Source organism: Perca fluviatilis, chromosome 4, assembly GCF_010015445.1.
Source record: "Perca fluviatilis chromosome 4, GENO_Pfluv_1.0, whole genome shotgun sequence".
NCBI lineage: Eukaryota > Metazoa > Chordata > Actinopteri > Perciformes > Percidae > Perca > Perca fluviatilis.
The window spans coordinates 19686636-19706352 of record NC_053115.1 but is presented as its reverse complement, the minus strand read 5'-3'; the positions used below and the strand labels follow the sequence as shown (position 1 = coordinate 19706352).

General features: G+C 41.9%; 1 protein-coding gene across 4 annotated transcripts in view; it reads right to left on the bottom strand.

Moving 5' to 3' along the window:
* Positions 1–18682, bottom strand: part of sema3fa (sema domain, immunoglobulin domain (Ig), short basic domain, secreted, (semaphorin) 3Fa) — a 53719-nt gene extending 35037 nt beyond the window's left edge. The window contains exons 1-2 of one of the 4 annotated variants that reach the window (XM_039798715.1): positions 18213–18682; positions 16548–16701 (exon numbers count right to left, since the gene is read on the bottom strand). In XM_039798715.1, coding sequence (XP_039654649.1) covers positions 16548–16701; positions 18213–18257 — 199 coding nt within the window. In that variant the 5' untranslated portion in view covers positions 18258–18682. The remainder of the gene's footprint in view (positions 1–16547; positions 16702–18212) is intronic. The other 3 variants (XM_039798717.1, XM_039798716.1, XM_039798718.1) reach the window with 3 other exon arrangements.
* Between the last annotated feature and the right edge of the window lie 1035 nt (positions 18683–19717).

The window sequence follows — 19717 nt, the reverse complement described above, 5'->3', positions numbered from 1 at the left end:
AAACATAACATTCATCTAGTAATCCATACCATTAGTGTCCAACTGTGCACCGGTGAACCAACAGATCAATATAGCATTGACCTCAGCAATAATTCTGAAGGTAATCACACCCAGAGCACAAACTCTGCCTTTCCAGTCTCTTAAGCTCTGCAACCACAAGCTTGCCTACAGTAAGAAAAATAAATTTAACAGCAACATACTCGGACAATTCTTAAATATATTCTCAATAAAACAAACAGATATTCCCTGAAAGGTTATCACAGGTAACTCCTGAGCTGTTATTACTTGGGAAAAGCCCAGAAATAATATTATGTTTTTTTTTCTTTGGCCTGGGTAAGAGCAGCTTGAGCCCCACAAATGTGAGATGTTATTTGTTAGTGTTTCACTTCTTGGGCCCAACACTGGCTCTGTTCATACTAAGTATCGTCTATCACTTAATCCTTCAAAAGGAAAAGCAGCAGCTTTATATGTATGTGTTTGAGTTGGTCCTTTAGTAATTTCTTAGTGGCATAATGAGTTTCATGGTCAAGTGTTCAAGAACTGCATCTCTGCCTCTTTTCATCAAAACTCTCTTTTGTATGTGCCTCCTTTAACAGTAATGGATTATATTTCATAGGCATGACATTTGACACCAATACACTCACAAAAAAAGACCCATGCACACACACAGAGAGATTTGATCTAAACACTCAATGAAACACAGCAGGAAAGTTGGGTGAGGGTTGTGGGAAATAAAAGAACGTAGGGAGACCAACTGGTGAGAATAAGCTGACTGGATGCTGTGAGTGACACAGAGTCCATGTTAACTTGTTCATTGGTAGTGTGTCTGTCTGTCTGTCTGTCTGTCTGTCTGTTTGGCATAAATGGGAGCAGAGGAGTGGAGAAAACAAAGTGGGCATGATGGCCGTCAGTCAAGGGCATTCATCTTTTCTAAGTGGAAAAGTGGCTGTATGATGCGAGATGATGGTAGTGGGAATGGAGGGAGTTGGAGCAAAATGAGAAGGGGCTGAAGTGGGGGAAGACATGGCACAAAGGAATGCAGACAGTGGGAATGCTATTGAACATTGTCATGGAAATAGTTGGGTTTGGGAACATATTCTATTGCAGCACGGTGGCCCAATGGTTAGCACTGTGGCCTCACAGCAAGAAGGTACCGTGTTTGAACCCTGGTCAGCGTGGGTTTTCTCCGGGTGCTCTGGTTTCCCCTCTCTCTACTGGGCTGATGTGTGGTTAGCGGCTGGCGTCGTAAGGCTGCATCATCCAGGTGGGTGCGACACATTGGTGGTGGTAGAGAGTACCCTCCTCCCCCGTAATGACTGCAGTTGGAATTCTTGTTGCATTGATTTTCAAGCTTTTGCAAGATGCCAAATATTTCATGGGTTGTTTTTACTTTTGCAATTCATCATCATATGCCACCTGTCTTGTTTCTAGGTCAGATGGGCTCTGTGATAATTTGACAAGGTAATAGCTTGGCTTATCCGGGGTGTGAAGGTAGACGTATATTACACAGTTGCAGAAAACAGCAAACAGGTGCGGTATTAAAGTCCAATCTCACAGGGCAGCAGTCAACTTAGACCACCATCAGCATAGGAGTTTGTTCAAGTATCCTCCAAAAAGGAACCACTGACTTCAGTATGTGACCAGAGGAATGTTTGCATATCATGGTCTTTACCAGCAGGAACGGCCTGCATCACTCAAAAATGAGGGGGCTTCACAGAAAAACAATTACAGGCTAAAACTTCAATTTACATTCCAATAGGTTAAATATGTGCTTTGAAAGCAAAAAAAAAAAAGTCATTCAAGATGAAACATGTTGGCAGCCATTACAACTTAAATGGATAATGTGAATTGTCTGCTAAACGCGGGCCCCACTCTCTCATCCCAGCCTGCAATTAAAGCAAAGCCACCAAAGGTCAGGCTGACTGACAGGCTGACAGACCTATAGATTACTGTCTGTCTGTGTAATCCATGGCCTTTTTACTCCCTTGGCTGAGTGACGCTCTCACCCCTCCCATTTAAAACACCAGCGCCTGTTGAGTTGGCTGCTTTCATGTTTGATGGACAGATGGGACATCCTACCCCGTGACCCTGCCACCTTCTTCTCACCCGTGACCATAGGGGTCGGTGTGCAGAGTGTGGCTGCTTAGGGGCAGTGGGGAGAGGATATTTGAATGGTTCTAGTTAGCAAGAAGTTAATATATACATATAAGGATAAGTTTCCCAGTTTGAATTGTGGGGTTGAATGGTGAGGTTTTTCAGTCAAAGGAGTCAAATTATAGTTGCAAAACTGAGAAGGCTTGAAGAAAAGGCAGAAAAAGAGTAAAAAAAAAAAATGCAAGATAACATTTCTGCCCTGAACAAATCAAATCAAGGCCTCTGGTTCTAGTAAACCATTAATGTCAATACTACTCAGCAATTACTTCACACCAGGCATGAAATGGGCAAATAATATTGTCCCCTGTTCAAATTACAGGCTATGCACCTAAATACCAACATTAAATCAGAAAATGGCTGTGATATCTCTGGCATGTTATTGTTGGCAGTTCTGCCCAGTGAGATTGAGTATGTGCACGAATGGAGATAGACAGAGAAATGTTGAAATTACCATTCCAACAGTTGAACAGTCATGATGCAACACATTCAAAACCATAGTGGTAGTGTCTCATAACCATTTTTTACAGTAGGATCCAGCAATTCATGGCTATTTGACTTTAGGCTCACACTTGTACTGAAAGCAACAAGTCTGTACTTCCAAGTGGAAGATGCAGACAATTTCGACAAGTACCTGTTTTGATTAGAGAATGAGAGAGAGATGAAAAGATATGAGAGAAAACACAGAGTAAGGCAAGAGTCTTATCCGTTAGGAGGTAACATGCGTGACAGAGGGAAATCTTAGTCACAGTCCCTCCTTCCATCCTCACATGGAGTGTTGAAGGAGGCCAGTGATTGCACGGACACATGGAGGCTAAAAACCCTCTTATCTTACACCGTCATACCTTGTCATAAATCAGTGCTTAGCCATCCGCTCTGCACTGATAAGGCAACCAAAAACAAACTGATCCACACCAGGAATGGAGAGAGAGACATGTTTTTTTCTTTTATGAGTGGCCTTTCTCGCTCTCTCTGTCACACACCCTTCTTCTATCTTCGTTATCTGTTTTTCATTCATCAAATGTGAACAGAAGACACGTTTTTTTTCTGCTTGGGGCTTGTTTGTTTGCAGTTTGCCATATTTTCTCTTGTAGCTTTTCCAGCAGTCTGGTTATGATCATCTGAAGAACTAGTGAATCATCCCCAACATTCACACAAGAAAGAGTTTGGAGTGCTGACAAATTGTCTTTTGGTCGTCACACAATCATGTCCTTCAAGAAAAAAAGAAGATATCCAGTGGAATGGCTTTTATTTCAACTGAAGGAGCCAGGTGGATCTTACTGCAACAGGAAAGTGTCAAGGACCGTCCATCTCATGATACAAAACAGTGGTCTGATGATGGCATTTTTATGGTAGACAAACCCAGAAGTTATCTCCACAGCTGCTCCCTTATCTTTATAGTTTATGGTAAAGTTTTGTGGATTAATGATGAAAATATATCTCTGTTTATTAGAAAATGTATGATATTGAGCGAGATAACCTTTTCAAACCACTGCTCCTTTTAATAGTTTTAAAGGAACAATGCATCTTTTGGAGAAACATATTGTCTATCTTACCCAGAGTGGAATTATCAAAGAATGAATCACACACAGCAATGTGGGACCTTGACACAAAACTGGATGTAACATAAAAGAGCTAACTAGCTTCCCAACAACTCCACACTATTCATTTGTTGTACCTATATATAACAATGAAACATTAAGTTTTTATGAGCAGTTACATGTAGGGTTGGGTGATTGGACAAATATATCGGCTGAGTACATCAGTTTTTTGGGGGCGGAATTTGTCACTTTATTTTGCTTATTTAATTTAAGAGAGCCAGTGTGGGAAAAGCAGCGTGAAGAGCCAGCATATTTTGAGTTAAGAATTGCACACACCTGCACGAGTCTCGGTAATCACTCGTTGTTTGGGCATACGGTGGCAGGACAACGTTAACATATCACCCAACCTTAGTTTAGAGATACAGCTTTAACTCTACTAGCAACAAAACCCAGTTAACTGCAAATGATGCGCAGTGATGCCGGGGAAATGAATATATTGGTAGTTTGTTAAACTACAACAGCAATTGCACTCTGCATATAAAAAATATCTTTGCAACTACAGAAACAATATGGCTTTTAGTGACACAGACAAATCCTGTTAAACACCACAGAATGCAGAGCGGTGTAGTTCCCGTTGTTTTCATGATCTAATTTGCTCAAAATTCACTGCAATGGTTTGTTACTAATTAATCATGCATGGATGGTTTAATAGGACAGAGTAATCTGGCCACGGTGGTGAAAAGTTACATTTCACGCTGTGAACCATTTTTTATGCGAGTGACATCGGTATAATCAAAAGCCACAGACTAATGAATTCAAGGCTTTTTATTCTTTCTAAATGCGATTACACTTGAACAAAGCATCATTTAGGTTGGAGATCTTCCCAATGCCAAAAGACACTTTTTGTTTCCTCTATGTGATTCTCAGCTGAGTCGACCACATTAAAACTCAATCTGTCAGCCGTGGAAAAAGTTTGTGTCTCTGTGTTTGTGCCAGGAGGTGCTGCTTCCTATAAGCTCTCGGAGGGGCTGTCTGTGGTTTTCCATCATTGTAGTGCAGCGGAGCACATGGTCCAGAGGAGAACATCAATTCATCTAACATGAAATCCTACAGAACATGAAAGCCCAGGATCACAGCCAAGCTTTGAGCGATGACTGTTTCAGCATTTGTGCCAAGAGGAGGAAAAGTGAGAGACGAGAAAGATGAGAGACAGACAGAGAGGGCGAGCAGAGGGAGGAAGAGGACGGAAAGCGATGCTTTGAGTGTTAAGGCCGCGCCAGTGTTGTATGCCACTCCCCCTCCGCTTCCCCAGGGACATGAATGAAGTAAATGAATGATGGACCCAGCCCACACAAACGCCCCTCTTCTATTGAGACCAAGCAGTCCATTCACGGGGATGAGTGAGGCGTCGACACCAACAACAACAATAACAACAGCAACATAGGAGGCCCTTGCTCCCATTTCTCATCCATACATATGTATGCAGTCACACAGACACACACATATGGCACAGATACCATTGACAACACTGCCAACATACCATTAGGGACACCTAGAAAGAGTTCCTGAGAACAGGGCTGACTAACAAAGCGTGAAGGCAAAGAGGAGTGAACGGGGCAGGCCTGGAAAAAATCTTGGCATCACGTCAATGCAACCACCACAATGATCAGGGATGAGAGGCCATCCCCTCCCTTCCACAATCAGCACATTATCAGGAAGCCCATCAGTGCATGAACCCAGAAAATAAGGCCCGGAAACCTCATGTTCCACCACATTCTGCCCTTTCCTCCTCAGCTGAGCTCTTCTCTGGGATGGGTTCAGGGGGTTCTTGCCCACACAGGGGTGATCTCACTCAGAGGCCCGACCTTCAAACTCAGGCATTACTTGCCCGAAGCCACAGCAGCTAATGGAACATGGGGAACATAAATCCGATTGAAGCGAGATCAATCTGAAAAGCGAGGCTTTGCTATTTACAAAGCATTTACATCTCAAACCTTGAACGTGGGCTTTGTAATGATGTTAGCGTCTGACTGAGTGCTCAGTTTTCGCAAATTATGCATCCTGCAGAGAGAAGGTATGTAGAGTGTGTGAAAGCCGGAGAGGGCTAAAGCTAAGAGATGAAATACAACTCTGACAGGAGCAGGATGAGAAAGAGGAATGCTCTGGCTTTTTAAATCCAATAGTGAGACACCACTAACGCAGCCGCCCACAGGATCATGGTCAGGCTCAACCACAGGCCTAATTTCTTCCATAATCACATAGACAGCTACTTGGTCTTCATCCAACATACATTGTACACACAGAGAGGCTTGATAGCCTATTAGTCTAAATCTCCCAAATCTGAAACATTTCATGAGGTTGCGGGTGTTTGAGGTTGCCCAGCTTCTGCCTAAAAAGAACTTTAACCTTTAATTTTTGAAAGGAAGCACTTCCCGTAAAACATTGCCAAACTGGCACAGAGCAAGCTACTTTGATCATATAAACACTCTGCAAAAAGAAATATTTGTACTTTGGCTCCACATCACTTTGTAATGTTGATGAATAGATGTATGGTTAAGAATGCACTTTGGGCTTTAGTCCAAATGTTCCCAGGTGCCAAAAAACACTTATTCTACGACAATCTGTATGACAATATGTAAGTGTGAATAAAGTCAGCACTTTTCATTGACTCTAACATCGCACCTTGCAAGGCGAGGGCGAGGTTGTTGCCGGGGCATTGGCACGGAGCTGAGTGGTCCGATGCAGTCTCCAGCTGAGGTAAACCATCTCAACCGACACTCATACACCGCTAATGGGAAGCAGACACACAATTTGTCCTGAGTATGCCTTTGCGCACCCACACTCCTCTTCTCCTTCTCATTCTCACATCCCTCCATCTATCCACGCTCTGGCTGAGATAGCAAACCTGACACTGATGCCCTGTAGTCCATTAGCACTCTCAGAGAGCCACGTCGCAGTCTGCTCTATTGCTCCCTTCCCATTTTCCTCCACTCACCCTATCTTCCTGACAGACTTGCACTCCTTATCTGCCTCTCTCTGTCCTTCTGCCTCTCTGTCTCTTACCCGTCCTCCTGGATGATGTCTGAGCTGGAACAATATGTGCTCCTCGAGTTCAACATGTCAGTTTGCGTCCACATGGAGGAGAACAAGAACGCAGTCGCTCATGTCAAATTCAGATAACATTAATGAGATGGGGCTGCCGAAAATCTCCTTAGACACAATAGCTGCACAGATAATTCTCCTCCAGCCTTTCTCCTCTAATGTAACGTCAGACACACGTGTTATCACTAATAGGATGGCCAAACAGTTGCCTTTTCCTCTCTACCTCCAACAGTTACTCCCTGTCTAGTCTATATCCACGACCTTCCACTTCCGGGATTGCTCCGCTGCCCCCGGAAATTCCTCCGTACGTCCTTCTTTTTGGCTGGATGTCCGTTGCCTTACATTTTCTATGTGTTGGAATTTTAAACTCCGCTGGATTTATTAGGACTATGGTTAACTGCTCCTCAGATATCTGCAGGGCAAATCGAGACAGCTTGAGACTGCACGACTAAAACAACCTTTGAACGTACACATGTTCCACCACAACAAGCTCCACAGCGCTGTGGAGGAAGGTCTGGCAATGCGAGACTACTCCCTGTCCAGCAGGACTGAAACTTATTGTCATCATAGATTCATTTGTTGATTATTTCTTAAATAAATCAATTCATCAGTCTATAAAATGTCAAAAAAGAATGAAAAATGCTTCAAAGCGTAAAATAGCTGGTTTTGTTGAATCACAATGACATCCAAATTAGTTATCACATCGCAGGCGCTGGAACCAGCAAATGTCTTGGAGTTTTGCTTGATAAACCACTTTGAGAAACAATGAATACACTATCAAAAATATTGACCAACTAAGCAACTTATCAACTTATTGTTTTTGCGAAAACCGCCAATTATGCAGTGCTCTATGAGAACACTACTATACTATAAATGTATTAAGGTTGCAACTAATGATTATTAATGATTCTAGTCAATATTTTTGATTTATCAGTAAAAGGATATGCTGAATAATCATTTTAATGATTCGTTAGTTAAAGGATTACCTGTACTTGCAGATATTATTTGCACTTTAACGGTCTTTGTACATCTGTTATTGTATCTTTTGTGTACACCATAGCACTGAAGGAACTCGATTTCTTCCCCTGTATACTATACTATTGTATATAGACAGAACAACAATCATTTCTACGTTTTACTTTGATTGATATTAGAATCACCTAAGCTCAAACAAACGTAGCTTTACAAGTTGATCTGAGGTCCTCATATGTGTTAAAGCAACACTGAATATAAACTCACAAAACACAAGACGTTTTTGTTTACAATAGTCACCATATAAACGAGGTCAATGGCACTGCAGTAACCTGATCCCACCACTGACAGACAAATGATAATGAATGATAGCTGTCTGAGTAAACAAGTGGAGAGGTGCCCTTGACCCGCTGTCTCCTTAATTCCAGTCCGGGCTGCTCACAGATTGCTCCCACACCTCGGTCACATCTGGAGAGCACGGCCAGTCGGGTGAGGCCTCCGCACAGACAAACCAATCCTTCAGTTATTCGCTCACTAAATCGCTCACAACCCTCCCCAACACTCTGACAAGACCAGACTGCAGCCTTATAAGTCTATTGTTTTGGCAAATTTATTTTCTCGTTTGTCTTAACCAAGCCTTGGAGCCTCCACGATGCTTTACTTCAGGATTTTCTGAGAGCAGACGAGACAGCAGACATCAGGGGAAATAAGCACAATGCTGTGATTACATCCCGCCTCTCCTCTGTGGAAAACATCATTTGAACCCGCTTTGGTTTGTGAAGAGTGACAGGTAGGCGCTGCTATGGCAACCGAACCAAAGCAGTGTCACATAAAGCTCCTTACAGAAGCTCTGCAAGCATGTGAGCGCATGCATGCACACAAACAATGCAGACATAACCACATGGACTTGACATGAATTTTAAGACTCTCTCCCATCCCTCTCTGTCACTTTGAATCTTGTAAAAGCCATTGCTCGCTCTCTAACTCTGGCTTTAACCACAACTGTCGTCCTGTTCCACCCCCCTCGTCGCCCTCGTGCTCTTCTTCTGCAGGTGGCGAGGATGAACACAGCCTGCATAATAATCTGCCTCTAATAATGATTAAAATGACACCTTTAGAATCATGGGCTCTGTAAAGTGCTCTAAAGCCAGAAATAAAACAATTACAAAGACTCCACTAATCACTTTAACTACACAAGCAAATCAAGTTCCTCAAACATGACAAATAAATGACATCGGTCTGATGTACCACTGTTGCTTTTGACTATTTTTATCCTGTCTGCCACATTTCGATCTAAAAAAATTGGCTGCAGCAGGAAACCAAGAGACACAAACACACCACAATGTTCACAAACACCCACCAGGATGTGCACACACATACACACACACACACACACACACACACACACACACACACACACACACACACACACACACACACACAACACACAATACACACACACACACACACACACACACACACACACACACACACACAACAAAATAGTGTGAAAAAGTTTTTTTTTTCTCCTGGTTTTTTTTTCTTCTTTTCCCCCCCCAACCAAACTGGAAGGGCTATTTATCGAACCTGCCAAAGCATCCCCTATGTACAGTAACTATCATTTACCAAAAAAACAGAAAACAGAAAACTATCAACGTGAATGTTTTTAAAGTAAATGGCCCAATTGACATTGTTAGGGGAATGAGTTTAGTTGGAGCAATTTCAAGGCTTGGATGGACATTCCAAAATGTCTGGTTCTTTGATAAAAAGTTTAAGGTGCAACTCTGCGTACATGATAAGGACTAGGTCCAGTGTTTCAGTTAGAACCATGCTATGAGCAAGTTCAAAATTTGGTTATGCGAGACACTAATAGCAAGTAAAAGCTAACAATTATAGTCTGCAGAAACCTGATGAAACATTCAGCAGTTTAAATCAGTTTATTTTTAGATTCTGCGTCAATGTCAGATATAATCAGCAACTATGGCAAAGTGTTTTATTCTCTGTAACAACACTGACTCATGCTCATGGGTACTGTAGCAGTATTATTTCTGATAAACAAAGTTGAAAACAATTTAAATTGAAAGCCATACTGTATGATAAACCTTTAGTTTGGTACATTTTCCAGACTTCTGTGCTTCTACTAGAGGAACACTGATGATGTTATTAGAGGAAAAAAAATGAAAATGCAAACAGTGAAATATGTGAATGTAGAGAACTTAGGGAGTTACTCGCACCAACAGTAAACCTCATGTCATCTGTTGGCAGCTCCCTAATATTACATTGCACGATATGAGGAAAAGGTTTTGTAGACCGGGACGTCTCTGCAGATTTGGATATCGCACTAGTCCATATTGCGATTTCGATAAAATTGCGATTAATTGTGCAGCGCTAATTACAGTATGCCATTGTCTTCACCACACTGTTGCGAAATAAAAGGTTAAAGTTTCAGCTCCAGTCCTGAACCAAACTTCTACACTGTTGTCAAACTACCTTGAGCATTAAAAATATTCCGGCATTGTGCTTCAGCGCATCTCACCGAAGAAGACAAGCATATTCTGAGGAGGCTGGATGAGTGGATCTGCTCCTCCCCAGTACAAATAATTAAATCTATGATTAAAATGCCTAAAGACTGGAATAATAAATAGCAGAGTGATTACGGTTTCATTTGGATGTTGTGCATTTTTATCACCACAGGGGGAGATTCTAGCATTAATAAGTGCTTAGGCACGGGCTCTGCTTGTCAGCTCAGAAGAAATATTCAAATCTCAGCAAACTGTTTTCAATCTAGAGCTTTTCACTGGGAGTAGTGATGTGTATTTGTAATTCTCTCTGTGACACCATTACAGGGTGGGGAGCCAGCAATTGAGTGAAAATTACTCAAAAGAGCTACACAATATTGACACATTTTTTCCTTTTAAGCCTGCAATCGTAGTTAGCACTGCACTTACTTCACATTAGCCTAGCTTGTATGCAAAACCTTTCTGCACATATACTGTATCCACCCACTCCTCCTTTATGCATTCCCCTGCCCTCTCGCTGTTGTGCCTTCATCTCAAGGAAGGTCTGGGCACTTTAGAGACCCCACCGCCTTTTGAGTGTAATAAAACAGTTTGCTCCTGCGGTGGGCGGCATACTGGGTGCTCTCTTTCCTTACCTCACACTGCCAACCTCTTATCAACAAGCAAATAGAGAGGGTGTGAGTGTAGAGTAAAGGCAGAGGAGGAGGAGGACGAGGCAGAGGGAGATAAAAAGAGAAAGAAACAGACTCAGAAAGGACACTATATTTAGCACTGGAGCTGTCACCTTCTGTTTTTCTCTCCTGAATAATCATAGTTTGACAGCATGTATCCTGCAGAGCAGAGGTTGCTGGGATGCACTACCCCCCTCCCCTCTTCGTCCCCCACCAGCAGCATCTCTGGAGAGAAAGTAGCAAAGTATTGTAATAATTGCTGCGGGCTTGCGTGCAACAGCCACCACACATTACTCTGTGGAAACATTTTGCAGTGCCCTGACATTCTCTAATGGAGATAATAGGGAAGGGAGGCAGCTTAGGACTACTTTGCCAACAGGTACAATGTTGCATATGTGATGCTTACCAAGAGAGCAAACTGCACCCAAGTACTGTATGTACGCATGAGCAGCAATGTGACCAAAAGACTGCCATCCATAATTTCTAAGAATTTTAATGCACGTATAGGACAGGGACAGTAAAAGGCTGTGACAAACTTGTTACCGTCATGTACCGATGATGATTATCTGCTAGGAAAGAAGTAAACAACCACAGCTGGTAGGATGTGAATTAGTTAATGCTGAGAGTGTGTGGTTCAAATGGAGCACAATGGACTTAAACCAGGGCTAAAAGCTTATTTGCTTTGGTGGAAAAGCTAGCAAACCAGCATTGCTGTTGTGGTCTGCTCGTTTCTCAAAAATAAACACATTATTTATTATTCAGTTTAGAAGAAATGTTGCATCTGTATGTCATTTATTTTCTAAAGCTTTAAAAAGGTCCCATGGCATGTAAATGTCACGTTATGAAGTTGTTTAAACATTAATATGCATTCCCCCAGCCTGCCTATGGTCCTCCAGTGGCTAGAAATGGCAATAGGTGTAAACCGAGCCCTGGGTATCCTGCTCTGCCTTTGAGAAAATGAAAGCTCAGATGGGCCGATCTGGAATCTTCTCCTTATGAGGTCATAGGGAGCAAGGTTACCTCCCCTTTCTCTGCTTTGCCCGCCCAGAGAATTTGGCCCACCCATGAGAGAGAGACATCATGGCTTTCAAACAAGCAAAGTGGCAGCTGGTCAAGGCCACACCCCCACCCTCCACCTTGCCCCCCCCTCCCTCTCTCCTCCTCAATAGCTACAGACACAGAAATGGCACATACTAAGGAAAGCTGATTGTGGGACTGGCTCTAGTGGCTGTAATTCTGCATCAAGGCTGAATATCGGGAAAGAGACTTCAGATACAATATTAAGGGACCACTAAGGCCTATATAAAGGCATCCAAAAAGCAACATGCCATGGGACCTTTAATTTATTACACTACTTGTCTTTCATGGCCCCGACATTGCTTGTTGTTGCTTTTCTCTTTATTTTCAAAAATCCTGAACAGTAAAAAAATAAAATAAAAGTCCATTTACAAAAACAATCCTCATTTAAACCATTATGTGGGAGATAAATCCACAAACAATCTGTCTCTGTTCCCTCCTCGTTTGGGCATGTTGACCACCTCTATATTCTACATAAATATTAATTAGGAAAAGCAAAACCATGAGCACCTCACGCTGTGAATAATTATTATTATCATTGTATATTACCAATAAGTTAAAGATTACATTGAGGCAATCTGCTGAGGATGTTCCGCTGTGCAATGCATGTCACATAATGTTTAACATCTCTGATGATGATTGTAAGATAATGCACTGTAATGTGACTTAATTAATGACATTACTTTTGTAGCTAAACAGCAAGAGGGTTTCTGGGTTATGATAACAAGCAATTCCTAATGATTAGCCAATCACAGTAGCTGGTTACATACAGCCTGTTTGCCTTTGTTTGAAGGAGATAGATCAAGGCTATCAAAGCAGCTAGGAGATGTGTGTCTAAATGACTTAAGGTTTGCTTCTTTTTTTAATGTCTGAGGGATTGTTGCAGGCAAACACCTTGTCTGTCAGGTTTGTCTGAACTTCAGACTAAAGATCCATCCAGGCTAGCCAGGGGTCATGTGCTAGCAGACAGGTTAGATGTGGATAAGCTTTCAGCAGCCCATTGATTGCTGAGACATGATTGCAGCAAAGCCTGGCTGAGGCACTTTGCTCTGTCTCCAGTGTCACAATTATACATATAATAAGGAGTGAGGAGGCTGGGCGAGGTACAAGGAGATACACGTTGCTTTGGTATCCTTCATACAATCTGAAGAAAGGTGTAATATCTCATTGCAAGACATAGGTGGTTATGACTAAAATACTTTCTCTTTCACCAGTGAAGGCAAAAGGACACCAGCAGTACAGACCACCTACATAGAGACATGTCACATGGATATAACTTGAGGAAGACAAAGGGCTTTTCTCATGTACTATATATACACACATAAATCTGCCTATAGAACATAATCTAGATGAAGTCTATTGTTGTATGGATCAAGCTGTAAAGTTCAAACTCAGTAGCAGCTCCTAATTATTCAGAGAGGTGGAGGACATCTCGCAATTTCTGATCTTAACCCTGAAAACAGTCGAGGGAGATGAGCCGATAGTGAAGTCTTTGTTCAGGCGTAACAATCATCGACGCATTACGTGGGACAAAAAGACTGTCGGGGAAAGTGCAGAGGAAGGAGTAACCTTAAGATTGTCCCTGAGAATTACAGGACTGCCTGGCTTTGTCTGGCTTTCTTCCCAGAGCTAACCTTGCACCCAGGTGTTCCACAAGGACTAAAGAGGCCAAAGACAAACAAAGTTAAACACTTTCAAATGGGCCAGAGGATTAGCGTAACAAGCTATTACTTGTTAATATGGTGCCATTCTCCCACAGTTTGAGGGCAGTTAACCTCTGGTGTGACTGGCTTCTGTTTGAAGGGTCACAACCTCGCAAAGCTCCACGCACTAAAATAGCACGTGATTATAGACCTTGTTTAAAAGTAAATATAGGAGTTCTCAGCAGCTGATCTAAGCCAGCCTCGTTCAGTCTTTTATGAGTGATAATACACCTGTGACCTCTTGTTTATGGGATATCATCCGTACATCTAACAACTAGGTTATTTGAACTACACTTTTTAATTAATCTAATAATTTATTTTAAAAAGTTACAGAGCAAACTATAGCATGTTGTTCAATTGTACTTTTTTGGAAAACACAATGTTTAATTTGAGTGATGCATTGCAGCCCTGTGTTTTGTGTGTGTGTGTTGTATGTATGTATGTATGTGTGTGTAAGTCAGGGTTGGTGATCTATCCTACGTGCATTGAATGGACATTCCTATGCTGTTAGCGTCTGTTTGCTCCCTTGGTCCTTACCACAGTTAATAAACTCAGCTTGCACAACATACACTCAGTAGCTACTTTGGGAACCTCAACTGACAAAATTATCAGCGTAGGTTGCTTAAGGTTGTTTACTTTGTAAACCTTAGTTTTAAGTAATCTGCTGGTAATGTGGTGGTATCTTGTTTTTTTAATTTTGGGATCCTGCAGACATGGAGCTTAAATGTTGAACAAGAATGAACATACTACAAGTTAATAACATTCACTAGAATATTCCATGATTAAACAATTCATATTAATAGAAACATATGTACATAAATTGAAAAATAATGACTAGTTCAAGTAATAAAGTTGGAGCCAAAAACAAGTGGGCAGGATTTTCTTCAGCAATTAAACTTAAGCTGCTATGTCACTGTGATGTTACATGTGATCTGATTTGTTCAGGCTTTTATGCAGGAAAATCCTTTAGCTTTCAGTTATGCAGAGTTCCAGGAAAACTGTACAAAGAGTACAAAACAGACACAACTGAAACGTAGTGATTAATAAAAGACAGTGTATGTAGAATGGAAATTCAAGGAAAGTGTTTAGTTCAAGATGTTTATAACAGATGGTCACACTGAAATGCAGAACTAATACTGTATACTCTATATTTCATACAAGATATTCTAATTTTTCTTCAGAGAAATGTGTGTGTATTTTATGTGTGTGTATAACCCGTTGTCTGTTGCTTTGACAGAGTGCAACAATTTGAAAAGCAAAGACAAAGTGTTTTGGACTGCAGCCAAAAGCAGCAACATCTTCTCTACCAACAGTATAAAATGTAAATAATCAGTGGGAAGTGATACTGTGTAACCTTTGTGGATAAACATGTGAAGCTAGGTCCCAGACAGAAGCAAACTCAACAGTGGGGGAAAAAAGGTTATATTAGCTGCTACAGTTAATACCTACATTAATACTACATGTGTAGCTCATCTCTTGTTTTGTTTAATAATCAAAATTGAAATGCTTATTAAAAATGAGCTCGGATTTATGTTATCAGAAGGCGCTTATTACAACAGATCTGTATGCCAACACTAGACGCATATCATGAAACCTAAAGCCAATTATTTGGTTAAGTACACTGGCACATAAAAAATGAAGAAAAACACATTACGGAGCTATTCCCAGCAGTATGGTGCAAAACCAATACAATTAGGGAATGAACAGCTAAGGGGGCATTTCCAGTCTCCAGCTATCTGACGTTGCTCTGTGAAGCATAAAGTAACCTCCAAAACTAATTAAAAACAAAAAGGAACTCAATTAAAAGAAGTAGAAAATAAATGAACTCGAGTTCACCAGCGGAGGGTGAAATCCAACTTGATTAGAGACAGAGAAATAGACTTGGGGTGGTGAGAGAGGAAACAAACAGGTAAGCAAAATATCTGACAGAGAGAAACTGGAAACGGGTAAATCTTTTTTTTAATTAGTTTAGCAAAAGACCACGACATGAAGTTATAACAAACATATTAAACATTATTTCTGCTATTCCAGGACAAGCTAGATTTGACTAGAAACAAATGACAGATCATAGATTAAAAAAAAAAAAACATGATTTTCCACAACTCCACAGTTCAATGCCATGGTTTGCAGAGAAACCTTCAGTTCCCATTTAGTGTTCCTAACTGTTCAAACTGGGCACAGAGTGAAGATCTGAAATGTGGTGACCTCATGACAGATGCTTATCAAAGTCTTCTTCAGAGGCAGAGGTACTATAAAACCTTGAGAGCTTTACATGGACATGATGGCTACGCCAGTGCTGGAATGACAAAGCACAAGAGACTGCACCGCTGAGACCTATTTTAACAGGACAGTTCAACACACACAGGGTCTCATGTGGCACTGGCAAACATTCATAACATGCTGGATCTGCGCCCTGAGTGTGTGCCCAGCCAAGTGTTAAATCTGACTTGATTTAAGAAGGGAGTCGAGGTCGCACAAAGGCCTGTTTGGGGAACTAATGGCAGCCAGGCGGTTAAATTAAGACATATTCTTTGGTCCTGAATAGTCAGGATAATCAGCAGCACATCTCCTCATCCCTCTCATCACGCCTCTCTCACACCGACACACAATCAAACTCTCTGTTAGGCAGTAAAGGAATACACAGGCCTGCCAAGCCCTGAATTCAGCTAGTGCCAATAGTTTACCCACAACAAAACCAAGACATAAAAGACTGACGACAGAAGCGACCAGAAGTGGTGATGTACATGTCTGTAGAGAAACACAGAACTAAACAGTGGGTCACAGACACAGCAAGTATTTTGAGTGCCTTACCTTTGAAGGACAGGAAGATCCTGGGAGCAGAGAGGGGCTCGTTGGAGGCGGGCAGCGCCCCGGACGATAAGGCCAGCAGGGCCAGTAGCCAGCACAGTTTGTCCCACAACATTGTCCCTCTGTTTGTTAACAGAGGAAAGGGAGAGTCCAGGAGCTGAGGGACAGAGAGGGATGAGCGTCAGACAATAAGCCTGCACTTCCATCTCACAAACAAACTGCAGCAACCAATTCTCAGTCACTGAGCTGCATAGTGTAGCCTTTTTGCTATACTGAAGTCAGACACTGACAACACAGAACGTCAAGCAGGGGCTGAGACACATCTGTTATGTAGCCTTCCACATACGGATCTGTTATGTAGCCTTGTAAATCTGCTGTGCATTGGCTGTTGGTTGGACATCTTATTAAGGATGCTTAAAATCCTGGCCCGGTAATTTTAACAGGGTGTGCAATATGGACCAAGTAACTTAACTCAAACCATAAAACCTGAGGGTTGTAAGAGTCTGGGAAGAAAACTCTGCTGGTTCAGCTCTGATGAATCTCTCATTGTAATGTGCCTTTCCTAACCGCCCACAGTTATTCTTGCCTGCGTTTGCTTCTGTGTGCTGTAAGGGCAACAGTGTGAATGGACGTCTCCTCTCAGCTGGGAGAGCCACAAGGAGCCCGCCGCACCTCGCCACTCAATGCCGATCCTCACTTAAAACGTGTTTGTGAATGCGGCAAATACCTGGTCAAGAAATATTATCACTATAACACATCAAGAGCTGAATTTCACCAGCAGTAGCCTACAGGGAGTTGCTCGTTAAGCCTGGTGAGCACTGGGAGTGCTCAAATCATAAAGCGCATCAACATGCTGTTTTGAGCCACAAAGGGAGCTGAAGTTAATAATATCCACCACAAAAAGGATCTGAAGACGCTCCAAGTTATCAGCGTGCGTACAAAAAAAAACAAAAAAAACGTGTAGGCATGTACAATGAATTGACTGTGCCACGTTTGGAGACAATAAAACAATTTTAGCGAGCGTGTTTTGCTGTAATTATCCATGCACGGCACTGATCTACTCGTAAACGTGGTTCTGAGTCTGAGGTCAAACTGTCAGTTAGGGTTTAAGATCAAGTTCCACATTGAGCCCTGAAGGCACAACTCCAAAGCAGACCGTAAACCAAAATAAAGCGTGACTGGGCTTTGAGTTATGAGGACATGAACATGAACCTCGTGTCATTTATAAGAGGATTTTATCATTGTGAAAAGTAGCGCTGAGGAGCAGTTACATACACTCGACTCGATCACTGGACATCAGATTATGAAGATACAATACCACAAAAAACTTTCAGTGCGCGCGCACACACACACACACACACACACACACACACACACACACACACACACACACACACACACACACACACACACACACACACAAAATATCTATAGGCGAAATGACATAGCCCATGTTACTTAAAATAATACTTAAATAAGCCTATTACAAATATTTAGGACTACATTATTTGACAAAACTTTTAAAAATATATTTTGAATATTAGAGCCCTAATCATGCTCGACTCCACCGAATGTGGCTTCCTACAGATTTATAAGCACATCTGTATCAATACAAATAATTAATTCGACTTGTCATGTGTCAAAACAGCACTTGCATTTATAACCTACCTTGTAGTTCCGTCCAGTAAATATTGTGATCAAGCTGGTCAACATTTAAAACCATCCACCCCAGATCCTTTGAGCTCCTCTGTCCGCACGCAGGAGTATCGGTGTATCCGCCGCAGATCCTGCACGATTATCCCCAGAGCCAAACAAAAGCTTGGATTTAAATTAACTTGACGGGGCCGCATTAACTTGAAGTGATCTCTAAATCGCATCAACAGATTCTTTTTCTTCTTTTTTTCCCCCACTTAAGGAGGTTAGAAACAAAGACTTGTTCCTGGAGAAGAGTGGCAGAGAGGAGCGCAGCGACGCTCAAGTGTGCGTGTGCAGGAAAGCGTCTTGTGCAGGTGGATACACTCACTGAGGTCTCCCGGCAGTGGACACACCCATGGGGGAGGGAACCTACCTTAGCATCCCTGCGCTCTGTCCCGCCCCAACATTTAGCACGAAACAAGGCTGCTCCGCATTTTCGTACACTCAAGAAAGGCTACAGAGGTAAACTGGTAAATGACGAAGAACACACTATAGGCTAGACCTGGGGTAAATGGCAGGAGGAGATGTCACGTTCCCTTCAACATTAGGCGGTGAGGGGGGGGGTTCTGCTACAATCAAAAAATCTATGTTTCCCTTAAAAAAAAATGAAAACATTTATTTTTACCTCTGCCAGTCCATCTGTGTTTGTTTGTTTGTTTGTTTGTTTGTCTGTCAGCAGGATTACAGTAAAACTACTCTCCCGATTTTCATGAAACTTGCTGGAAAGGTGTAGCATGGGCCAAGGACCGAGAACTCATTAATATTCATTACATTTTGGAGTGGACCCGATTTATGGAGCGGATACACAAATTATTTTTCATGCGCATTAGTGGCGTGACTTTTCCACTAGGTAGCTCTGCGTATTTTTCCCATCTTCGTTATGTTTGCAGCTGCGAACTGGGATGCTACAGACAGACACTCAGCGGCAACGTTTAGATGGTCGAGTTTTAGTTTGTGTGATTAATTATCATGTTATATTTATAGGCCAGTATCTCTGCCGACATTAGACTACATGTCTTTTAGATGTTGTAGCAGGCTGGCTCAGTTTTAAAGCTAGAGTGAAGGTATCGGTATCATGTCATGCTAGCTTGTCAGGAAGGGGGCTAAATAAATTGGCAAAGGAAAAACTGGTTCCAATAGTTTTGGAAGTATATGGTTGCAGTTTCATATTTCCATATCATAGAAGACTGGCCTATTGGCTTTGGCGAAGGTCTGTGCTCTCTGTCCTGCTCTTCTAGTTTAAATCTATTTTTAATGACTTTACAAGCATTTGGCAACAAATATTCATGCATTCGTCCTCAGTGTCTTAGTATTTCCCTCTGACCATCATCATATCATATTTCCCATATATTCAGATTTGGAATTTGGGTTTTTATTTTTTCCTATAAAGTGTGGGCACACATTTGCATTTAGGCTATATACTTATATGTCAGTGCGATCTGTTCCCCTGAAGTTGATAACAAAACCTAAAGCCTTTA